The sequence below is a fragment of the Oncorhynchus tshawytscha genome, linkage group LG04, assembly GCF_018296145.1.
Source record: "Oncorhynchus tshawytscha isolate Ot180627B linkage group LG04, Otsh_v2.0, whole genome shotgun sequence".
Lineage (NCBI taxonomy): Eukaryota > Metazoa > Chordata > Actinopteri > Salmoniformes > Salmonidae > Oncorhynchus > Oncorhynchus tshawytscha.
Window position 1 is genome coordinate 2,689,471 of NC_056432.1, and position 22,500 is coordinate 2,711,970.

Sequence of the window (22,500 nt, forward strand, 5' to 3'; positions counted from 1 at the left end):
TTTAACGGCTGTTTGAAGAAGAGGACCAAGGGGCAGCGTGCTACGTGTTCATGATTTTTAATAAAACTGAACACTAGAACCAAAAAATAACAAAACGGAACAAATGGAACAGTTCTATCTGGTGCAGACACACAAAACAGAAAATAACCACCCACAAAACACAGGGAAAAGGCTACCTAATTATGTTTCTCAATCAGAGACAACGATAGACAGCTGCCTCTGATTGAGAACCACACCCGGCCAAACACAAAGAAATATGGAAACATAGAATGGAAAACATAGAATGCCCACCCCAACTCACGCCCTGACCAAACCAAAACAGAGACATAAAAAGGATCTCTATGGTCAGGGCGTGACATGTTTTCTGGATTTTGATAATTGGCGGTTGTCGGCCTAATTCTGCTCTGCATGCATTATTTAGTGTTTTACGTTGTACACAGAGGAGTCTCAGTTTGGTGTTTGTCCCATTTTGTGAATTCTTGGTTGGTGAGCGGACCCCAGACCTCACAACCGTAAAGGGCAATGGGCTCAATGACTGATTCAAGTATTTTTAGCCAGATCCTAATTGGTATGTCGAATTTTATGTTCCTTTTGATGGTGTAGAAGGCCTTTCTTGCCTTGTCTCTCAGATCGTTCACAGCTTTGTGGAAGTTACCTGTGGCACTGATGTTTAGGCCGAGGTAAGTATCATTTTTTTGTGTGCTCTAGGGCAACGGTGTCTAGAAGGAATTTGTATTTGTGGAAATTCCTGGAAACTGGAACTCTTTTGGAACACCATTCATTAATTTGTCTTACTGAGATGTGCTGTCAGAGCCCAGGTCTGGGCCACGTTACTATGAAGAGCTTTGCGACTACTGCTGATGGAAAAGGGGATTTAAAACACATTTGATTAATTGACGTCTCTCTCTGATAGGTGAACTACGATGGCGAGCTCCACAAGCACCCCCAGTTGGAGGCAGACCTGGCGGCGGTCCGGGAGATGTTCGGACATCACGCAGTATCTCTCAGGTAGCTCCTCCCTCTCTGACTGTGTGTGGCAAATAAAATAGAATTGTATCTGTAAAACTGCTTCGCAAAACAACAGGTGTGGACTAACAGTGGAATGCTGACTTACCTCCCAACAACGTAGAGAGAAAGAAAATGGAGAAAAAATAGAACAGTAAAACACGTCATAATAAATACACAATGAGTAACGATAGTTTGGCTATACACGCGGGGTACCAGTACCGAGTCGATGTGCAGGGGTAGGAGGTAATTGAGGTAGATATGTGCATATAACTAGGAATAAAGGGCAGTGTGGAGTGCAATAGAGTTGGCGTCATCTGTGAATCTGTTGGAGCGGGATTCAAATTGGACTGGGTCTAGGGTTTCTGGGATGATGTTGTTGATGTGTGCCATGAACAGCTTTTCAAAGCATTTCATAGCTTCATATGTGAGTGCTTTGGAGCGATAGTCATTTAGGCAGGTTACCTTGAGTACAATACAAGGTCCATCCTGTTCCTCTTGCCTGAGTCAATGTCTGCTAGAGTACAATACAACATTTTGGGTTCTGGGAATATGGAAATATACTTATTTATGTCCCTGATGAAGTTCAGAGGTTTAGAGGATCTACACCAGAAGTTAATGGTTATAAGAGGAAGGTATATAGTGTGTGCAATTAAGCTTGGAATGTGTTGAGTGCAAGGAAACAATTACATGTGGCAGGCATTGATAAGGGGAAGAGAGCCATGGATTAGTGATGGGGGGGGTTGAGGTCAGGTCAGGTCACCTTAAGGGAGAAATAAAAGTGTATGGCCCGTATCGCTTAGTGTCCTGCCTAGCAGCAAAGAACAATGTTTGTACAAATGTTTAGGAGGAGACAGCCTAGGAGGAAGGGTTAAATATCACTGCTTGTACAGATGTGTAGGAGGAGACTCAGCCTAGGAGAAAGGGTTAAATATCAGGGCTTGTTCAGATGTGTAGGAGGAGACTCAGCCTAGGAGGAAGGGTTAAATATCAGTGCTTGTACAGATGTGTAGGAGGAGACTCAGCCTAGGAGGAAGGGTTAAATATCACTGCTTGTACAGATGTGTAGGAGGAGACTCAGCCTAGGAGAAAGGGTTAAATATCAGGGCTTGTTCAGATGTGTAGGAGGAGACTCAGCCTAGGAGGAAGGGTTAAATATCAGGGCTTGTACAGATGGGTAGGAGGAGACTCAGCCTTGTTTCTCCTCCAGGTAGGCCCCGTTGTCTCTCCTCCAGGTAGGCCTTGTTGTCTCTCCTCCAGGTAGGCCTTGTTGTCTCTCCTCCAGGTAGGCCTTGTTGTCTCTCCTCCAGGTAGGCCTTGTTGTTTCTCCTCCAGGTAGGCCTTGTTGTTTCTCCTCCAGGTAGGCCTTGTTGTTTCTCCTCCAGGTAGGCCTTGTTGTTTCTCCTCCAGGTAGGCCCCGTTGTCTCTCCTCCAGGTAGGCCCTGTTGTCTCTCCTCCAGATAGGCCCCGTTGTCTCTCCTCCAGGTAGACCTTGTTGTTTATCCTCCAGGTAGGCCCCGTTGTCTCTCCTCCAGGTAGGCCCCGTTGTCTCTCCTCCAGGTAGGCCCCATTGTCTCTCCTTCAGGTAGGCCCCATTGTCTCTCCTCCAGGTAGACCTTGTTGTTTATCCTCCAGGTAGGCCCCGTTGTCTCTCCTCCAGGTAGGCCCCATTGTCTCTCCTCCAGGTAGACCTTGTTGTTTATCCTCCAGGTAGGCCCCGTTGTCTCTCCTCCAGGTAGGCCCCGTTGTCTCTCCTCCAGGTAGGCCCCATTGTCTCTCCTCCAGGTAGGCCTTGTTGTTTCTCCTCCAGGTAGGCCTTGTTGTTTCTCCTCCAGGTAGGCCTTGTTGTTTCTCCTCCAGGTAGGCCTTGTTGTCTCTCCTCCAGGTAGGCCCTGTTGTTTCTCCTCCAGGTAGACCTTGTTGTTTCTCCTCCAGGTAGACCTTGTTGTTTCTCCTCCAGGTAGACCTTGTTGTTTCTCCTCCAGGTAGGCCCCGTTGTCTCTCCTCCAGGTAGGCCCTGTTGTCTCTCCTCCAGATAGGCCCCATTGTCTCTCCTCCAGGTAGACCTTGTTGTTTATCCTCCAGGTAGGCCCCATTGTCTCTCCTCCAGGTAGGCCCCGTTGTCTCTCCTCCAGGTAGGCCCCATTGTCTCTCCTCCAGGTAGGCCCCCCCATTGTCTCTCCTCCAGGTAGACCTTGTTGTTTATCCTCCAGGTAGGCCCCGTTGTCTCTCCTCCAGGTAGGCCCCATTGTCTCTCGTCCAGGTAGACCTTGTTGTTTATCCTCCAGGTAGGCCCCGTTGTCTCTCCTCCAGGTAGGCCCCGTTGTCTCTCCTCCAGGTAGGCCCCGTTGTCTCTTCTCCAGGTAGACCTTGTTGTTTCTCCTCCAGGTAGCCCCTGTTGTCTCTTCTTACTAGTCTTTTGACTTGTGTGTTGATTTGTCTGTACTGCTCCTCCAGTTTCTGTTTCAGCCTTTGTGATTTGGCATCTGTTTTTTTTTCTTCCCCTCTGTAATTTCCCATGTTTCTGAGGTGATCCATTCATCAATCATTTCCCATGTTACTTGGGTGATCCATTTATCAATCATTTCCCATGTTACTTGGGTGATCCATTCCTTGATCATTTTCCATGTTTCTGGGTTGATCCATGATTTGAGTTGCCTTCTTCTTCTTTGTCTGATGTTTTTCTTGCCACTTTCACTGTAAGCTTGAACTACTTTCTCCCACTTCCTGTCTATAGTTGCCTTCAGTTGCCTTCTTCTGTGTTGTTTGAAAGGGCTTGATACTTGTTGTGAACTTGCATTGTGAAGATTTTCTTGATGGTTTGGCCCCTCAGCATGCCAACATCAAATGTTGTTGTTCCTTTTGTCGGTGGTCTTGACCGTTTCAGCTTTAGTGTGATGTCGGCAGTCACAAGATGGTGGTCACTGGTAACATCTGCCTCCCTTCACACCTTGACTTCTCTCAGCGAGCATCTTCACTTGCCGCTGATCATCAGGTCAATCTGGTTCTTGTCTCTTCCAGTAGGAGAGTACCATGTCAGCTTGTGGATATTCTTGTGAGGAAACAGGCTGCCACTAATCATCAGGTTATTTGTGACGCAGAATGTTGCCAGTCTTTCACCGTTGTCATTAATCTCTCCGCAGCCATGCTTCCCCATTGTTCTCTCGTAAAATATAGTGTTGTCAGTGCCAACCTTTCCATTCAGGTCTCCGATGACGAAGAGCAGGTCTTGAGCAGGTGTCTTCTCTACTTCTCTATTGTTATAGAGCAGTTCTTTGTCTTCCTCTTTGGCATCGTTTGAGGGAGCATGACATTGGATTATTGGTAGTTTGGTATGTTGTCCATTGAGTCTGGCTTTTTATTGTTAATCACTTCCTGTTCACAGGCACTTTCCCCACTGTACTAAAAAACTACTATGGTGAAACCCCTTAAGTTCCAACCTTCCATTCCTAAAGAAAAATTCTGGAGAAATTGGTTTTCAAACAGCAAAATATTTTTTTGAAGTGCCAACTGTATTTTTGAAAAATTCCAATCTGGTTTTCGTGCCCACCACAGCACAGACATATTCTTTGTTAAAAGTGGTAAATGATCTTAGAGCCAACACAGATGCCTAACAGCTCTCTGTCCTTGTACTCTTGGATTTATTAAGGGCTGCATTCGACACTGTTGATCATGATGTCCTTCTGGACAGACTGGAGAGGTGGGTTGGCCTCTCCGGTCCAGTTCTAAATTGGTTTAGGACCTATTTAACCCGTCAAGAGTTTTTTTTATTGTTGTACATAACTCAGAGAAAATACATATCCCATTTGGCACTCCACAAGGTTCAATGTTGGTTCCGTTACTGTTCGGGTTTACATATGTACATATACCCCTTGGCAGTGTTATCAGAAAGCACAGCTTTGATTTTCCCTGCTACGCAGACGATACATGACTTTACATTTCTGTGTCGCCAGAGGATTTTTGACTTTATTAGTGATTTAAATAGTTGGATTTCTAACATCTTCCTCAGGCTAAATCAAGACATTTTGATTTTAAAGAAAATACCTTCAGTATTTACAATAGAGTTCAGTTACATCAAAGGGGAGATTAAAATAGTCTTTATTCATAGAATATCTCTCTGTCAGCACCCACATGGACCTGACGTGTATGTTTTTTTGCTATTGCAGTGTAAGCATGTAAGTAAAATGCTTCTTCATGGAAAATGATGTGCTGGAGAATGGTCCTTCTGTGTGTGTGTGTGTGTGTGTGTGTGTGTGTGTGTGTGTGTGTGTGTGTGTGTGTGTGTGTGTGTGTGTGTGTGTGTGTGTGTTAGTATACATTGGGTGAGGTTGTAAAGTGCTGATGGTAGAGAGAAAGGTAAAGGAAATTGTCAGGTTTGTGTTTGTCAGCTCCCTGTACTTTCTGAGTTGTAAATCACAGAGAGAGAGTGAGTGAGAGAGTAAGAAAGAGAGAGAGAGTAAGAGAGAGAGAGAGAGTGTGTGAGAGAGAGAGAGAGAGAGAGAGAGAGAGAGAGAGTGAGAGAGAGAGAGAGAGAGTGTGAGAGAGAGAGAGTGAGAGAGAGAGAGACACAGTTGTTCCTCAAATAAAAGTTGCTTCATACTACGGTATAGCGTGCGTTATGCTGTGGAATGGTAAGGTGCATTACTAGTTCGAACCACCAGGGGCCATCTTTGAACACCATTTATTAAACCTCGGCTTTAGAGGCCGAGCAGAGAACCCCCCCGATTGTAAATACACTTTAGGATTAAAATGGTCCAATGTTTCAATTCAAATCATTCCATTGTCGTTCCATTCTCCTGTTGATATTATATCTCTAAGCATTTCTTTATTTTAGAATTTTTTCTTTTTGTAGGCCGTTCTCCAGTTCACAGCGCCGTATGGGTTTTAACTGACAACCATTATATACTTCAGCACCGTGCACAAAGAAGATGCCCAAATTGCTAATTGGGCTAGTTTTGCACATTTGTTGTTGTCTGAGTAAAGGAAATGCTGTAAAGTGAGGGAAATGCTGAAAAGTGAGGGAAATGCTGTAAAGTGAGGGAAATGCTGAAAAGTGAGGGAAATGCTGAAAAGTGAGGGAAATGCTGAAAAGTGAGGGAAATGCTGTAAAGTGAGGGAAATGCTGTAAAGTGAGGGAAATGCTGAAAAGTGAGGGAAATGCTGTAAAGTGAGGGAAATGCTGAAACTAAATGGGTGCAACTAAAATGTAGTTGAGATGTATTTGAAATTAACCTCTGGATTTTAAAGGTACATTTTTTTAAATCATTATTTTATTACCAAAAAACACAAAGATGTTGATGAACAAATACTGTAGATGCTTCTTTCTAGTTGTTCAAGCATTTTACTTAAAAATGTACTTTACGAAATAACAAAGGGAGCCTTGAATAATTGAACAATAAATAAACCGCAACATGTCCACTAATGTCATTCCGTTCACGAATGTATGCGACTGTTTTTCATCTCTACTAAAGACTTTAGAACTGTAAGGATCGACGCTGGTAGACGAGAAGCAGGAAGTGGAGGGAGGGAGTGAACATTTAATTAACAATGGCCATGGGACAGGACAGGACAGCGTCTGGACATGAACACATAATGACAGTAATGCTGACACAGTGAACAAATGGGGGAGCAGACAGATATAGGGAAGGCAATCAACAAAGTGAAGGAGTCCAGGTGAGTTCAGTGAGCACCGATGCGCGTAATGATGGTGACAGGTGTGCGTAATAAAGGGCAGCCTGGCGCCCTCGAGCACCAGAGAGGGAGAGCGGGAGCAGGCGTGATTGATTATAATTGGTTTGTGAATTATTATTGTATTTGTTATTATTGTATTATTATTGTCTCCTGATTTGAACTCGATCAAACTTGTTTGGCATCAACTGTAAACATTCATCCATAATTTTGACATGCAAAAGCAAAAGCAAGCAAAGATGAACTGGTGAAGGCTATCAAGACATTTTGGCTTGAGAATCTGATGATGCAAAAACACTAATTGGTTGTTGATCATTGCTAGACAACCATTTTCTGGTCTTGCCATAGATTTTAAAGAAAATTTTCATCAAAACTGTAACTCGGCCACTCAGGAATATTCACTGTGTTCTTGTCAAGCAACTCCAGTAACTGAGTTAGGAAGGACACATGTATCTTTGTAGGGACTGGGTTTATTGATACACCGTTCAAAGCCTAATTAATAACTTCACATTTTTTTTGCAGTATAACTTTAGTGCCTTGTTGCAGTATAACTTTAGTATAACTTTAGTGCCTTGTTGCAGTATAACTTTAGTGCCTTGTTGCAGTATAACTTTAGCCTTGTTGCAGTATAACTTTAGTGCCTTGTTGCAGTATAACTTTAACTTTAGCCTTGTTGCATATAACTTTAGTGCCTTGTTGAAAACAGGATTCATGTTTTGGAATATTTGTTTTCTGTACAGGCTTCCTTCTTTTCACTCTGTCATTTAGGTTAGTATTGTGGAGTAACTACAATGTTGTTGATCCATCCTCAGTTCTCTTATCACAGCCATTAAACTCTGTTTTAAAGTCACCATTGGCCTCATGGTGAAATCCCTGACTGGTTTCCTTCCTCTCCGGCAACTGAGTTAGGAAGGACGCCTGTATCTTTGTCGTGACTGGGTTTATTGATACACCGTTCAAAGCCTAATTAATAACTTCACCATGCTGAAAGGGAAATTCAAGCTCTGCTTTTTTTAATTATCACCCATCTACCAATAGGTGCCATTCTTTTCGAGGCATTGGAAAACCTCCCTGGTCTTTGTGGTTGAATCTGTGTTTGAAATTCGCTGCCTGACTGAGGGAATTTACAGATAATTGTATGTGTGGGGTACAGAGGTGAGGTAGTCATTCAAAAATCAGGTTAACCACTATTATTGTACACAGAGTGAGTACATGCAATTTATTATGTGACTTGTTAAGCAAATTTTTACTCCTGAACTTATTTAGGCTTACCATTAACAAAGGGGTTGAAAACTTATTGACTCAAGACATTTCAACTTTTCATTTTTAAATACATTTGTACAAATTTCGAAAAACATAATTCCACTTTGAAATTATGGGGTGTGTGTTTAGGCCAGTGACAACAAATCTCAATGTAATCCATTTTAAATTCAGGCTGTATCACAACCACATGTGGTAAATGTCAAGGGGAATTCATATTTGCTGAAGGCACTATAAATCATCACCTATTATAAGGTTGATTTGCTAGCAGATTGCTATTGCTAGACACATAGCAGATTACAAATTACAGATACGCGGTCTCTCTCCTCTCGCTACAGTTCATCTCTTGTGAATTATTATGTGGATTATAATAAATTATACAACGGGTAATCCTGAATGCTGATTGGTTAAAAACGCATTTCAGCCGGTGTCTATTCCACATGTTACCACCAGCTAAATCTATGACGTTAAAATGCCTATTTACTCTGCCCTACCTGACTGTGCAACCCACTGTCTCATCAGCCCAGCCAGGCAATTTATAAACTTGATCTCCACTATAAAAAGCATCTCGACATTATCTCACATTTCTTTTAAATGTATATGTAGTTTTCAACAGCGGAGATTTGTATAAACATTGCTGTCTGTCTCTCCGACATCTGCAACATTGTTTCAATATTCAAATTCAATCTCCAGCTGACCCATAGTAATGAACATGTCGGGAGTCGGGACGAGACAGACAGGCAGGCAGGCAGTTAGTTTGCAGTCTTTCCAGCTTCAGTTGTAAGTGATTGTGTTAGCTGTGTTGTTGGCTAGCTCCTCTGAACAACAGTGATTGTGTTAGCTGTGTTGTTGGCTAGCTCCTCTGAACAACAGTGATTGTGTTAGCTGTGTTGTTGGCTAGCTCCTCTGAACAACAGTGATTGTGTTAGCTGTGTTGTTGGCTAGCTCCTCTGAACAACAGTGTAATGACGAATGAGCCCATTTTTTTTGCGCCAGTTGAAATCGGGTCTCATTAGCTCATTGTTATGGATGTATCCAAATAAATGTCACTAGAAAACAGCTTAAACAAATGCAGCTACTTTGCTGTTATTCTGTGTGCACTGTTTGACGTGACTGTAAGTTAACATAGTTGGCTAGCTAGTGCACCCTCCTCTCTCCCAAGTCCCTGAAAATATAAATCAACTTGACCAGAGTCTATTGTCCTGCTAATAGACCATCAAGTGTATAATGTCCTGCTGATAGACCATCAGGGGTAGAATGTCCTGCTGATAGACCATCAAGGGTATAATATCCTGCTGATAGACCATCAGGGGTAGAATGTCTTGCTGATAGACCATCAGGGGTATAATGTCCTGCTGACAGACCATCAGGGGTATAATGTCCTGCTGATAGACCATCAAGGGTATAATATCCTGCTGATAGACCATCAGGGGTAGAATGTCTTGCTGATAGACCATCAGGGGTATAATGTCCTGCTGATAGACCATCAGGGGTATAATGTCCTGCTGACAGACCATCAGGGGTATAATGTCCTGCTGATAGACCATCAGGGGTATAATGTCCTGCTGATAGTCCATAAAGAGTCTATTGTCCTGCTGGTAGCCCATAAAGAGTCTATTGTCCTGCTGATAGATCATCAGGGGTATAATGTCCTGCTGATAGTCCACAAAGAGTCTATTGTCCTGCTGGTAGCCCATAAAGAGTCTATTGTCCTGCTGATAGACCATCAGGTGTATAATGTCCTGCTGATAGTCCATAAAGAGTCTATTGTCCTGCTGATAGTCCATAAAGAGTCTATTGTCCTGCTGGTAGCCCATAAAGAGTCTATTGTCCTGCTGATAGCCCATCAAAAGTGGATGGTTTCTTTTGTATTCTAATATATTGACTGAATAGGTAAGAGAGCCAAGCCACAGCATTGTGGTGTACCTGACTCTCTACCACCCCATGATTCTCTCTGTTGTTAACTATTCCCTCCATTCTGCCTGACTCTCTACCACCCCATGATTCCCTCCATTCTGCCCGACTCTCAACCACCCCATGATTCCCTCCATTCTGCCTGACTCTCTACCACCCCATGATTCCCTCCATTCTGCCTGACTCTCTACCACCCCATGATTCCCTCCATTCTGCCTGACTCTCACCACCCCATGATTCCCTCCATTCTGCCTGACTCTCTACCACCCCATGACTCCCTCCATTCTGCCCGACTCTCCACCACCCCATGATTCTCTCTGTTGTTAACTATTCCCTCCATTCTGCCTGACTCTCAACCACCCCATGATTCCCTCCATTCTGCCCGACTCTCTACCACCCCATGACTCCCTCCATTCTGCCCGACTCTCCACCACCCCATGATGCTCTCTGTTGTTATCTATTCCCTCCATTCTGCCTGACTCTCTACCACCCCATGATTCTCTCTGTTGTTATCTATTCCCTCCATTCTGCCTGACTCTCTACCACCCCATGATTCTCTCTGTTGTTATCCATTCCCTCCATTCTGCCTGACTCTCTACCTCCCCATGATTCTCTGTTGTTGTTATCTATTCCCTCCATTCTGCCTGACTCTCTACCACCCCATGATTCTCTGTTGTTGTTATCTATTCCCTCCATTCTGCCCGACTCTCAACCACCCCATGATTCTCTCTGTTGTTATCCATTCCCTCCATTCTGCCTGACTCTCTACCACCCCATGATTCTCTGTTGTTGTTATCTATTCCCTCCATTCTGCCTGACTCTCTACCACCCCATGATTCTCTGTTGTTGTTATCTATTCCCTCCATTCTGCCTGACTCTCTACCACCCCATGATGCTCTCTGTTGTTATCTATTCCCTCCATTCTGCCTGACTCTCTACCACCCCATGATTCTCTGTTGTTGTTATCTATTCCCTCCATTCTGCCTGACTCTCTACCACCCCATGATTCTCTGTTGTTGTTATCTATTCCCTCCATTCTGCCTGACTCTCTACCACCCCATGATTCTCTGTTGTTGTTATCTATTCCCTCCATTCTGCCTGACTCTCTACCACCCCATGATTCTCTGTTGTTGTTATCTATTCCCTCCATTCTGCCTGACTCTCTACCACCCCATGATTCTCTGTTGTTGTTATCTATTCCCTCCATTCTGCCTGACTCTCTACCACCCCATGATTCCCTCCATTCTGCCTGACTCTCTACCACCCCATGATTCCCTCTGTTGTTGTTATCTATTCCCTCCATTCTACCTGACTCTCTACCACCCCATGATTCTCTCTGTTGTTATCTATTCCCTCCATTCTGCCTGACTCTCTACCACCCCATGATTCCCTCTGTTGTTGTTATCTATTCCCTCCATTCTGCCTGACTCTCTACCACCCCATGATTCTCTCTGTTGTTATCTATTCCCTCCATTCTGCCTGACTCTCTACCACCCCATGATTCCCTCTGTTGTTGTTATCTATTCCCTCCATTCTGCCTGACTCTCTACCACCCCATGATTCCCTCCATTCTGCCTGACTCTCTACCACCCCATGATTCTCTGTTGTTGTTATCTATTCCCTCCATTCTGCCTGACTCTCTACCACCCCATGATTCTCTGTTGTTGTTATCTATTCCCTCCATTCTGCCTGACTCTCTACCACCCCATGATTCCCTCCATTCTGCCTGACTCTACCACCCCATGATTCTATCTGTTGTTATCTATTCCCTCCATTCTGCCTGACTCTCTACCACCCCATGATTCTCTCTGTTGTTATCTATTCCCTCCATTCTGCCTGACTCTCTACCACCCCATGATTCTCTCTGTTGTTATCTATTCCCTCCATTCTGCCTGACTCTCAACCACCCCATGATTCTTTCTGTAACACTCCACTAGTAAAGGTAACACATAACAAAAAAAAACATTTCAATAGCTCAGGTCTTGAAAATACGGGAAACCTTTTTCCCCATCCGTATCTACAAAGGTGTATAAATGAGGCCAATGCAGATGGCTGGCCTGTGGGGTTTTCTTCCCTGTACTCTTTCATTCAGCTTCTTTATCACATCAGCAAAGACCCACTCCACATTGTCTGCTTCGTTTGATGCTGTCGTTTTGAGTTTTATTTATTTGTGCTCAGTAGCCCGAGGGTATAATGGCTGTTCCGTCAACTTGTTCATTTAGCAGACACGACTCGCGTATATTCAGTCAACACATATATTTTTTAAGAACATCATGGAATATTACTGAACATTTTTGTTTCACTTAGAATATAAACCTTAAAGGTTAACAACTGTTTTAGTCAGTACAGTCCAGTAACAGCTTCTTCTGACCAAGTAGAAAAAAGAAAACAAAATGAAGTGTATTCTTTTCCGGGTGTATATCCTGGACAGAGGAAGAGCAATTCTTAAACTATTGTTCTACATTCCATTAACCCTATGATATGTTAAAGGGTAGATATATTAAAGGGTAGATATATTAAAGGGTAGTGATATATTAAAGGGTAGATATATTAAAGGGTAGTGATACATTAAAGGGTAGATACATTAAAGGGTGGTGATATATTAAAGGGTAGTGATATATTAAAGGGTAGATATATTAAAGGGTAGATATATTAAAGGGTAGTGATATATTAAAGGGTAGTGATATATTAAAGGGTAGATATATTAAAGGGTAGTGATATATTAAAGGGTAGTGATATATTAAAGGGTAGATATATTAAAGGGTAGATATATTAAAGGGTAGTGATATATTAAAGGGTAGATATATTAAAGGGTAGTGATATATTAAAGGGTAGATATATTAAAGGGTAGTGATATATTAAAGGGTAGTGATATATTAAAGGGTAGTGATATATTAAAGGGTAGATATATTAAAGGGTAGTGATATATTAAAGGGTAGATATATTAAAGGGTAGATATATTAAAGGGTAGTGATATATTAAAGGGTGGTGATATATTAAAGGGTGGTGATATATTAAAGGGTGGTGATATATTAAAGGGTGGTGATATATTAAAGGGTAGTGATATATTAAAGGGTAGATATATTAAAGGGTAGTGATATATTAAAGGGTAGTGATATATTAAAGGGTAGATATATTAAAGGGTAGTGATATATTAAAGGGTAGATATATTAAAGGGTAGTGATATATTAAAGGGTAGTGATATATTAAAGGGTAGTGATATATTAAAGGGTAGATATATTAAAGGGTAGATATATTAAAGGGTAGTGATATATTAAAGGGTAGATATATTAAAGGGTAGATATATTAAAGGGTAGTGATATATTAAAGGGTAGATATATTAAAGGGTAGTGATATATTAAAGGGTAGATATATTAAAGGGTAGTGATATATTAAAGGGTAGTGATATATTAAAGGGTAGTGATATATTAAAGGGTAGTGATATATTAAAGGGTAGTGATATATTAAAGGGTAGTGATATATTAAAGGGTGGTGATATATTAAAGGGTGGTGATATATTAAAGGGTAGATATATTAAAGGGTAGTGATATATTAAAGGGTGGTGATATATTAAAGGGTGGTGATATATTAAAGGGTAGTGATATATTAAAGGGTAGATATATTAAAGGGTAGTGATATATTAAAGGGTAGTGATATATTAAAGGGTAGATATATTAAAGGGTAGTGATATATTAAAGGGTAGATATATTAAAGGGTAGTGATATATTAAAGGGTAGTGATATATTAAAGGGTAGTGATATATTAAAGGGTAGATATATTAAAGGGTAGTGATATATTAAAGGGTAGTGCTATATTAAAGGGTAGATATATTAAAGGGTAGTGATATATTAAAGGGTAGATATATTAAAGGGTAGTGGTATATTAAAGGGTAGTGATATATTAAAGGGTAGTGATATATTAAAGGGTAGATATATTAAAGGGTAGTGATATATTAAAGTGTAATGATATATTAAAGGGTGGTGATATATTAAAGGGTAGATATATTAAAGGGTAGATATATTAAAGGGTAGTGATATATTAAAGGGTAGATATATTAAATGGTAGATATATTAAAGGGTAGTGATATATTAAAGGGTAGATATATTAAAGGGTAGATATATTAAAGGGTAGATATATTAAAGGGTAATGATATATTGAAGGGTAGTGATATATTAAAGGGTGGTGATATATAAAAGGGTGGTGATATATAAAAGGGTGGTGATATATTAAAGGGTGGTGATATATTAAAGGGTAGTGATATATTAAAGGGTAGTGATATATTAAAGGGTAGTGATATATTAAAGGGTATTGATATATTAAAGGGTAGATACATTAAAGGGTAGTGATATATTAAAGGGTAGTGATATATTAAAGGGTAGTGATACATTAAAGGGTAGTGATATATTAAAGGGTAGTGATATATTAAAGGGTATTGATACATTAAAGGGTAGTGATACATTAAAGGGTAGTGATATATTAAAGGGTAGTGATATATTAAAGGGTATTGATATATTAAAGGGTAGTGATATATTAAAGGGTAGTGATATATTAAAGGGTAGTGATATATTAAAGGGTAGTGATATATTAAAGGGTAGTGATACATTAAAGGGTAGTGATACATTAAAGGGTAGTGATATATTAAAGGGTAGTGATATATTAAAGGGTAGTGATATATTAAAGGGTAGATATATTAAAGGGTAGTGATATATTAAAGGGTAGATATATCTCAATATTGTTGAGATATTGAGGTGTTGATGTTGAGATATTTAGGTGCTGAGATGTTGAGGTATTGAGATGTTGAGGTATTGAGATGTTGAGGTGTTGATGTTGAGGTGTTGAGATATTGAGGTGTTGATGTTGAAATGTTGAGGTGTTGAGATGTTGAGGTGTTGAGGTATTGAGATGTTGAGCTATTGAGGTGTTGAATGGAAACAGTTATGATGAATGGAAACAGTAATGATGAATGGAAACAGTAATGATGAATGGAAACAGTAATGATGAATGGAAACAGTAACGTCGTGATATATTTTATATTGTTTAGGGAATACGGTGCGATTGATGACGTGGACATCGATCTGCACATTGACGTCAGTTTCCTAGATGTAAGTATGCCATTTATGCCATTCTCATTGCCTTGCATTCCGTCTCCTAACGCAATGGAAGATGGGCCGGTAAGAGTTGATCTGATTTACTGGTAATGTAGTAGCGTATCACTGTGTCTGTAATATCTGACAGAAAGGGCATAGCGGGTGGGTGAAAAGAAAATGTCTGAGATTGTTTATGCTTTGAATTCTTAGTTTAGAAATGTAGAAGTTGTATTTCAGGAGTGGTAGGACATGTTATGACAGTAGCGATCAAGCTGAAATGGGTCCCTGAATATTGTGTGCTGCGTCGTATTATCCTGTTTTGATTCCATCAGGAGGAAATAGCCCTGGCGTGGGACGTGATCCGCAGGGAAACGGTGATCGTGCGTCTACACTGCTCTCTGACACAGTACCTGAATGGACCAGGTACCAGACACACACACACACACAACCATACCACTTGACTGTCTGCATGCAGCGACTGTCACGGGTGTCGTTGGAAGTAGACCAAAGCGTGTTGAGCGTACCTTTTATTTTATTTTAAAATGTCGCCAACAAAACAAAACAACAAACGAACGCAACAACCGTGAAGCTTACAGGGCTAAGTGCCACAAAGGAAATAACCTACCCACACTGAAAAAGGGCTACCTAAGTATGGTTCCCAATCAGAGACAACGATAGACAGCTGTCCCTGATTGAGAAGCATACCCAGCCAAAACATAGAAATACAAAAACATAGAATGCCCACCCCACATCACACCCTGACCTAACCAAATAGAGAAATAAAACGTCTCTCTAAGGTCAGGGCATGACAGCGACATATTAAACCACACTGGACTGACATATTAAACCACACCACTGGACTGACATATTAAACCACACTGGACTGACATATTAAACCACACCACTGGACTGACATATTAAACCACACTGGACTGACATATTAAACCACACCACTGGACTGACATATTAAACCACACTGGACTGACATATTAAACCACACCACTGGACTGACATATTAAACCACACCACTGGACTGACATATTAAACCACACCACTGGACTGACATATTAAACCACACTGGACTGACATATTAAACCACACCATTGGACTGATATATTAAACCACACTGGACTGACATATTAAACCACACCACTGGACTGACATATTAAACCACACTGGACTGACATATTAAACCACACTGGACTGACATATTAAACCACACCACTGGACTGACATATTAAACCACACTGGACTGACATATTAAACCACACTGGACTGACATATTAAACCACACCACTGGACTGACATATTAAACCACACCACTGGACTGACATAAAAGAAAATTAAACCACACTGGACTGACATATTAAACCACACCACTGGACTGACATATTAAACCACACCACTGGACTGACATATTAAACCACACCACTGGACTGACATATTAAACCACACCACTGGACTGACATATTAAACCACACTGGACTGACATATTAAACCACACCACTGGACTGACATATTAAACCACACCATTGGACTGACATATTAAACCACACCACTGGACTGACATATTAAACCACACTGGACTGACATATTAAACCACACCACTGGACTGACATATTAAACCACACCTCTGGACTGACATATTAAACCACACCTCTGGACTGACATATTAAACCACACTGGACTGACATTAAACCACACCTCTGGACTGACATTAAACCACACCTCTGGACTGACATATTAAACCACACCTCTGGACTGACATATTAAACCACACTGGACTGACATATTAAACCACACCACTGGACTGACATATTAAACCACACCATTGGACTGACACCCATATTAAACCACACCACTGGACTGACATATTAAACCACACTGGACTGACATATTAAACCACACCACTGGACTGACATATTAAACCACACCTCTGGACTGACATATTAAACCACACCTCTGGACTGACATATTAAACCACACTGGACTGACATTAAACCACACCTCTGGACTGACATTAAACCACACCTCTGGACTGACATATTAAACCACACCTCTGGACTGACATATTAAACCACACTGGACTGACATTAAACCACACCTCTGGACTGACATTAAACCACACCTCTGGACTGACATATTAAACCACACCTCTGGACTGACATATTAAACCACACCTCTGGACTGACATATTAAACCACACTGGACTGTCTGCATTTTATTTTACCTTTATTTAACCAGGCAAGTCAGTTAAGAACAAATTCTTATTTTCAATGACAGCCTAGAAACAGGGGCAGAACGACAGATTCTGTACCTTGTCGGCTCGGGGATTTGAACTTGCAACCTTCCGGTTACTAGTCCAACACTCTAACCACTAGGCTACCCTGCCTCCCCAATGCAGCAACATTGGATTGCTTTATGTTTCCATCATGAAATATGTATTGTGTTCCCCAGTCCCCACGGTGGACGTGTTCCAGGCATCGACTAAGGACCGGTTTGGACTTGGACATCAGTTGAAGAAGTAAGTGTTTGGTGGTGCTAAGATGTGGCTTTAAACACTAGAGGACTCATATTACTTGTTACAATGTAATACACAGATAATGCAGACATTTGTTCCTGGTTTCTCTCCAGGATAATGCAGACATTTGTTCCTTGTTTCTCTCCAGGATAATGCAGAAATTTGTTCCTGGTTTCTCTCCAGGATAATGCAGACATTTGTTCCTGGTTTCTCTCCAGGATAATGCAGACATTTGTTCCTTGTTTCTCTCCAGGATAATGCAGACATTTGTTCCTTGTTTCTCTCCAGGATAATGCAGACATTTGTTCCTGGTTTCTCTCCAGGATAATGCAGACATTTGTTCCTTGTTTCTCTCCAGGATAATGCAGACATTTGTTCCTGGTTTCTCTCCAGGATAATGCAGACATTTGTTCCTGGTTTCTCTCCAGGATAATGCAGACATTTGTTCCTGGTTTCTCTCCAGGATAATGCAGACATTTGTTCCTGGTTTCTCTCCAGGATAATGCAGACATTTGTTCCTTGTTTCTCTCCAGGATAATGCAGACATTTGTCACCCAGCAGTGGAAACACCAAAGTGAAGAGAAGCTCAACTCCCTTCACAACAAGAACAAGAAGAAGGTCAAATCTCCCCTCCACATCTTCTCAACCCTCCGCAGGTCAGAGAAACATCAGCACTGTCATTTTCAGAACACTGACATTTGATGTCTAACAGAAGTAGGTCGCAAAATTCAGGTAACTTTCCTGAAATTCAGAGGTTTTCTAGAAATCCTGGTTGGAAGATTCCCGGTATCAGGAGGGTATAAGCAGGAAACATGGAATCCTCCAGCCAGGAAATACTGAATCCTCCAGCCAGGAAATACTGAATCGTCCAGCCAGGAAATACTGAATCCTCCAGCCAGGAAATGCTGATTCCTCCAACCAGGAAATACTGAATCCTCCAACCAGGATTTCTGGAAAACCTCTGAATTTCAGGAAAGTTACCTGAATTTTGCGACCCTAAACAGAATTATATATATGAACCGGTCTGTCACTATAATGGAACTACAGACATTTCTTATCCCTTACCATATAGGCATTTACTGTGTCTGAAAGGATCAGATTGGTATGATATGTTAGTAGCTCCACCTTGCTCTCTGATTGGTTAGGCAGGATTGAACCTAGGTTTACTGCCTCACATTGGACAATAAAGTTATCTTAATTTTCTCCCTAGATCTCCCAGCTACCCGCCTCCTGGCTGTGTCAAGAGCAAAAAGAATCTGAAGCCGGAACAAGATGGCGTCTCTAAATCCCACCGTCTCCTCGGCCAGACCTGCTCCAGCACCGTTAAACAGCAGGTTGAAGCGGAGGTCCCTGGAACTAAGACCACCCACCGTCTCCTCGGCCAGACCTGCTCCAGCACCGTTAAACAGCAGGTTGAAGCGGAGGTCCCTGGAACTAAGACCACCCACCGTCTCCTCGGCCAGTCCCTGTCAAGCACAGACCCCCGTTTGGACCATGGAGGAGGGCCCTGTCCCGGACCCCTGCCCCTCAAACCCCGCCGCATCCTGGGCAGGCCCTGCTCAGCTTTGGTCAAACCAGAGGACCTCCGCCCCACTCCCCACAAGCTCCTGCCCCGATTGTGCTCCGGCGACCCCCGCTGTGAGCACGCTGGTGGGGGAGGAGGTAGTCTTGGAGGAGGTTTGAAGCACCACAGGCTGCTCAGTAGGTCGTGCTCTGGTTCTATCAGGACGGAGGAATTAGATGGACTGAAACACCACCACCACCTCCTCAGCAGGTAAGATAATTTAAAAAAAGAGAAGGTAATGGTATCTCCCAAATCCACCGCAACATCACAAGTATTTTAGAATGCATAGGTGCTCTTTTATTAGATGAGATAGCATTAGAAAAATACTTTTGTTGTTGCAGTCTTTTTTGAGAGATGTTATCACCATCTCTGTTCCCAGATGAGCACCCCATTTCATAGAAACCTATAGTAGCGCCTGACTTTATCAACTTTAATCCGCCACAGAAGAAATGTGATGGCACCAGTTAATACATTAAACACCAATAAATAAACCACAACAAGACAGACCTCATCAATGCCTCCATGTTACCTCAGGTCCTACTGCCTCATCAATGCCTCCATGTTACTGTAGGTCCTACTGCCTCATCAATGCCTCCATGTTACTGTAGGTCCTACTACCTCATCAATGCCTCCATGTTACTGTAGGTCCTACTACCTCATCAATGCCTCCATGTTACCTCAGGTCCTACTACCTCATCAATGCCTCCATGTTACCTCAGGTCCTACTGCCTCATCAATGCCTCCATGTTACTGTAGGTCCTACTGCCTCATCAATGCCTCCATGTTACCTCAGGTCCTACTGCCTCATCAATGCCTCCATGTTACTGTAGGTCCTACTGCCTCATCAATGCCTCCATGTTACCTCAGGTCCTACTGCCTCATCAATGCCTCCATGTTACTGTAGGTCCTACTACCTCATCAATGCCTCCATGTTACTGTAGGTCCTACTGCCTCATCAATGCCTCCATGTTACTGCAGGTCCTACTACCTCATCAATGCCTCCATGTTACCTCAGGTCCTACTGCCTCATCAATGCCTCCATGTTACTGTAGGTCCTACTGCCTCATCAATGCCTCCATGTTACTGTAGGTCCTACTACCTCATCAATGCCTTCATGTTACCTCAGGTCCTACTGCCTCATCAATGCCTCCATGTTACTGTAGGTCCTACTACCTCATCAATAACTCCATGTTACCTCAGGTCCTACTGCCTCATCAATGCCTCCATGTTACCTCAGGTCCTACTACCTCATCAATAACTCCATGTTACTGTAGGTCCTACTGCCTCATCAATGCCTCCATGTTACCTCAGGTCCTACTGCCTCATTAATGCCTCCATGTTACCTCAGGTCCTACTACCTCATCAATGCCTCCATGTTACCTCAGGTCCTACTACCTCATCAATGCCTCCATGTTACCTCAGGTCCTACTACCTCATCAATAACTCCATGTTACCTCAGGTCCTACTACCTCATCAATGCCTCCATGTTACTGTAGGTCCTACTACCCCATCAATGCCTCCATGTTACTGTAGGTCCTACTCCAGCAGTACCAAGATGGGCAAGGCAGCCGACATCTTCAAGGACTCTGTGTCTCCATCCGAGGGGAGGCGGCTCTCTCTTACCTCAGGGCTCATCGGGATCCTCGCCCCCTCGCTCGCCACGCCCCCGCCGGTCAGTAGGCCTCTCACGATTGGCTGATGGTTACTAGAAACACGAATAGTTAACCAATTTTATAGGAAACCATACGTGTAGGAAACCAATTCAATGAAATAGGAAACCAATTCTAGATTTAATTTTGGATTGGAGATGCTTAATATGAGTCTGGAAGGAGAGTTTACAGTCTAACCAGACACCTAGGTATTTGTAGTTGTCCACGTATTCTAAGTCAGAGCCGTCCAGAGTAGTGATGTTGGACGGGCGAGCAGGTGCGGGCAGTGATTGGTTGAATAGCATGCATTTAGTTTTACTTGCGTTTAAGAGCAGTAGGAGGCTATGGAAGGAGAGTTGTATGGCATTGAAGCTCGTCTGGAGGTTAGTTAACACAGTGTCCAAAGAAGGGCCAGAAGTATACAGAAGCAGCAAGAGCAACCTCATTGATGTATACAGAGAAGAGAGTCGGCCCGAGAATTGAACCCTGTGGCACACCCATAGAGACTGCCAGAGGTCCGGACAGCATTACTAAACAACCCTCTTTTCCTCTATAGCCAAACAATGGGGCCAAGTCCATTCCGATAAGAGACAGAGGCTTCCTTGTCCAGGTAAACACTGCCACCTTATAGAAAACCTTACAGGTAAACTTTACTTTAGCCAACCCCATTATAAGGTGTTCTCAACAGGAGGTTTGATCCACTATGATGTGTTGTGTTGTCTCTTCAGACCATGGAATATGCTGAGCAGAGAACTCCGGTCCTGAATGAGTTCTGTGTGGTGTGTGACGAACCACATGTGTTCCAGAACGGACCCATGCTCCGAGTGAGTACACACCACGCTCGTGCACACACACACACACACACATACATACATACATACATACATACACACACACACACACACACACACACACACACACACACACACACACACACACACACACACACACACACACACACACACACACACACACACACACATACATACATACATACATACATACATACATACATACATACATACATACATACACACATACACACATGCATGCACTGCACGCACGCACGGTATGCCTAGGGCTAAACAGTCTACGGTACGTAGACCTAGACGAACCGTCCAGTAGACTGTTTTGGCCCTAGACGAACCGTCCAGTAGACTGTTTTGGCCCTAGACGTACCAGACAGTAGACTGTTTTGGCCCTAGATGTACCAGACAGTAGACTGTTTTGGCCCTAGACGTACCAGACAGTAGACTGTTTTGGCCCTAGATGTACCGTCCAGTAGACTGTTTTGGCCCTAGACGAACCAGACTGTAGACTGTTTTGGCCCTAGATGTACCGTCCAGTAGACTGTTTTGGCCCTAGACGTACCAGACAGTAGACTGTTTTGGCCCTAGATGTACCAGACAGTAGACTGTTTTGGCCCTAGACGTACCAGACAGTAGACTGTTTTGGCCCTAGATGTACCAGACAGTAGACTGTTTTGGCCCTAGATGTACCAGACAGTAGACTGTTTTGGCCCTAGACGTACCAGACAGTAGACTGTTTTGGCCCTAGACGTACCAGACAGTAGACTGTTTTGGCCCTAGATGTACCAGACAGTAGACTGTTTTGGCCCTAGACGTACCAGACAGTAGACTGTTTTGGCCCTAGATGTACCAGACAGTAGACTGTTTTGGCCCTAGATGTACCAGACAGTAGACTGTTTTGGCCCTAGACGTACCAGACAGTAGACTGTTTTGGCCCTAGATGTACCAGACAGTAGACTGTTTTGGCCCTAGATGTACCGTCCAGTAGACTGTTTTGGCCCTA

At 42.6% G+C, this 22,500-nt stretch overlaps 1 protein-coding gene across 3 annotated transcripts in view; it reads left to right on the top strand.

Moving 5' to 3' along the window:
* The window catches only part of parp8 (poly (ADP-ribose) polymerase family, member 8), a 93,863-nt gene that overhangs the window by 43,442 nt on the left and 27,921 nt on the right, over window positions 1–22,500 (top strand). For all 3 annotated transcript variants that reach the window (XM_042320224.1, XM_042320225.1, XM_042320226.1), the window contains exons 7-15: window positions 914–1,008; window positions 14,909–14,969; window positions 15,287–15,377; window positions 17,412–17,478; window positions 18,009–18,131; window positions 18,686–19,249; window positions 20,573–20,711; window positions 21,245–21,298; window positions 21,417–21,512. In XM_042320224.1, the coding sequence (XP_042176158.1) occupies window positions 914–1,008; window positions 14,909–14,969; window positions 15,287–15,377; window positions 17,412–17,478; window positions 18,009–18,131; window positions 18,686–19,249; window positions 20,573–20,711; window positions 21,245–21,298; window positions 21,417–21,512 (1,290 nt within the window). The remainder of the gene's footprint in view (window positions 1–913; window positions 1,009–14,908; window positions 14,970–15,286; window positions 15,378–17,411; window positions 17,479–18,008; window positions 18,132–18,685; window positions 19,250–20,572; window positions 20,712–21,244; window positions 21,299–21,416; window positions 21,513–22,500) is intronic.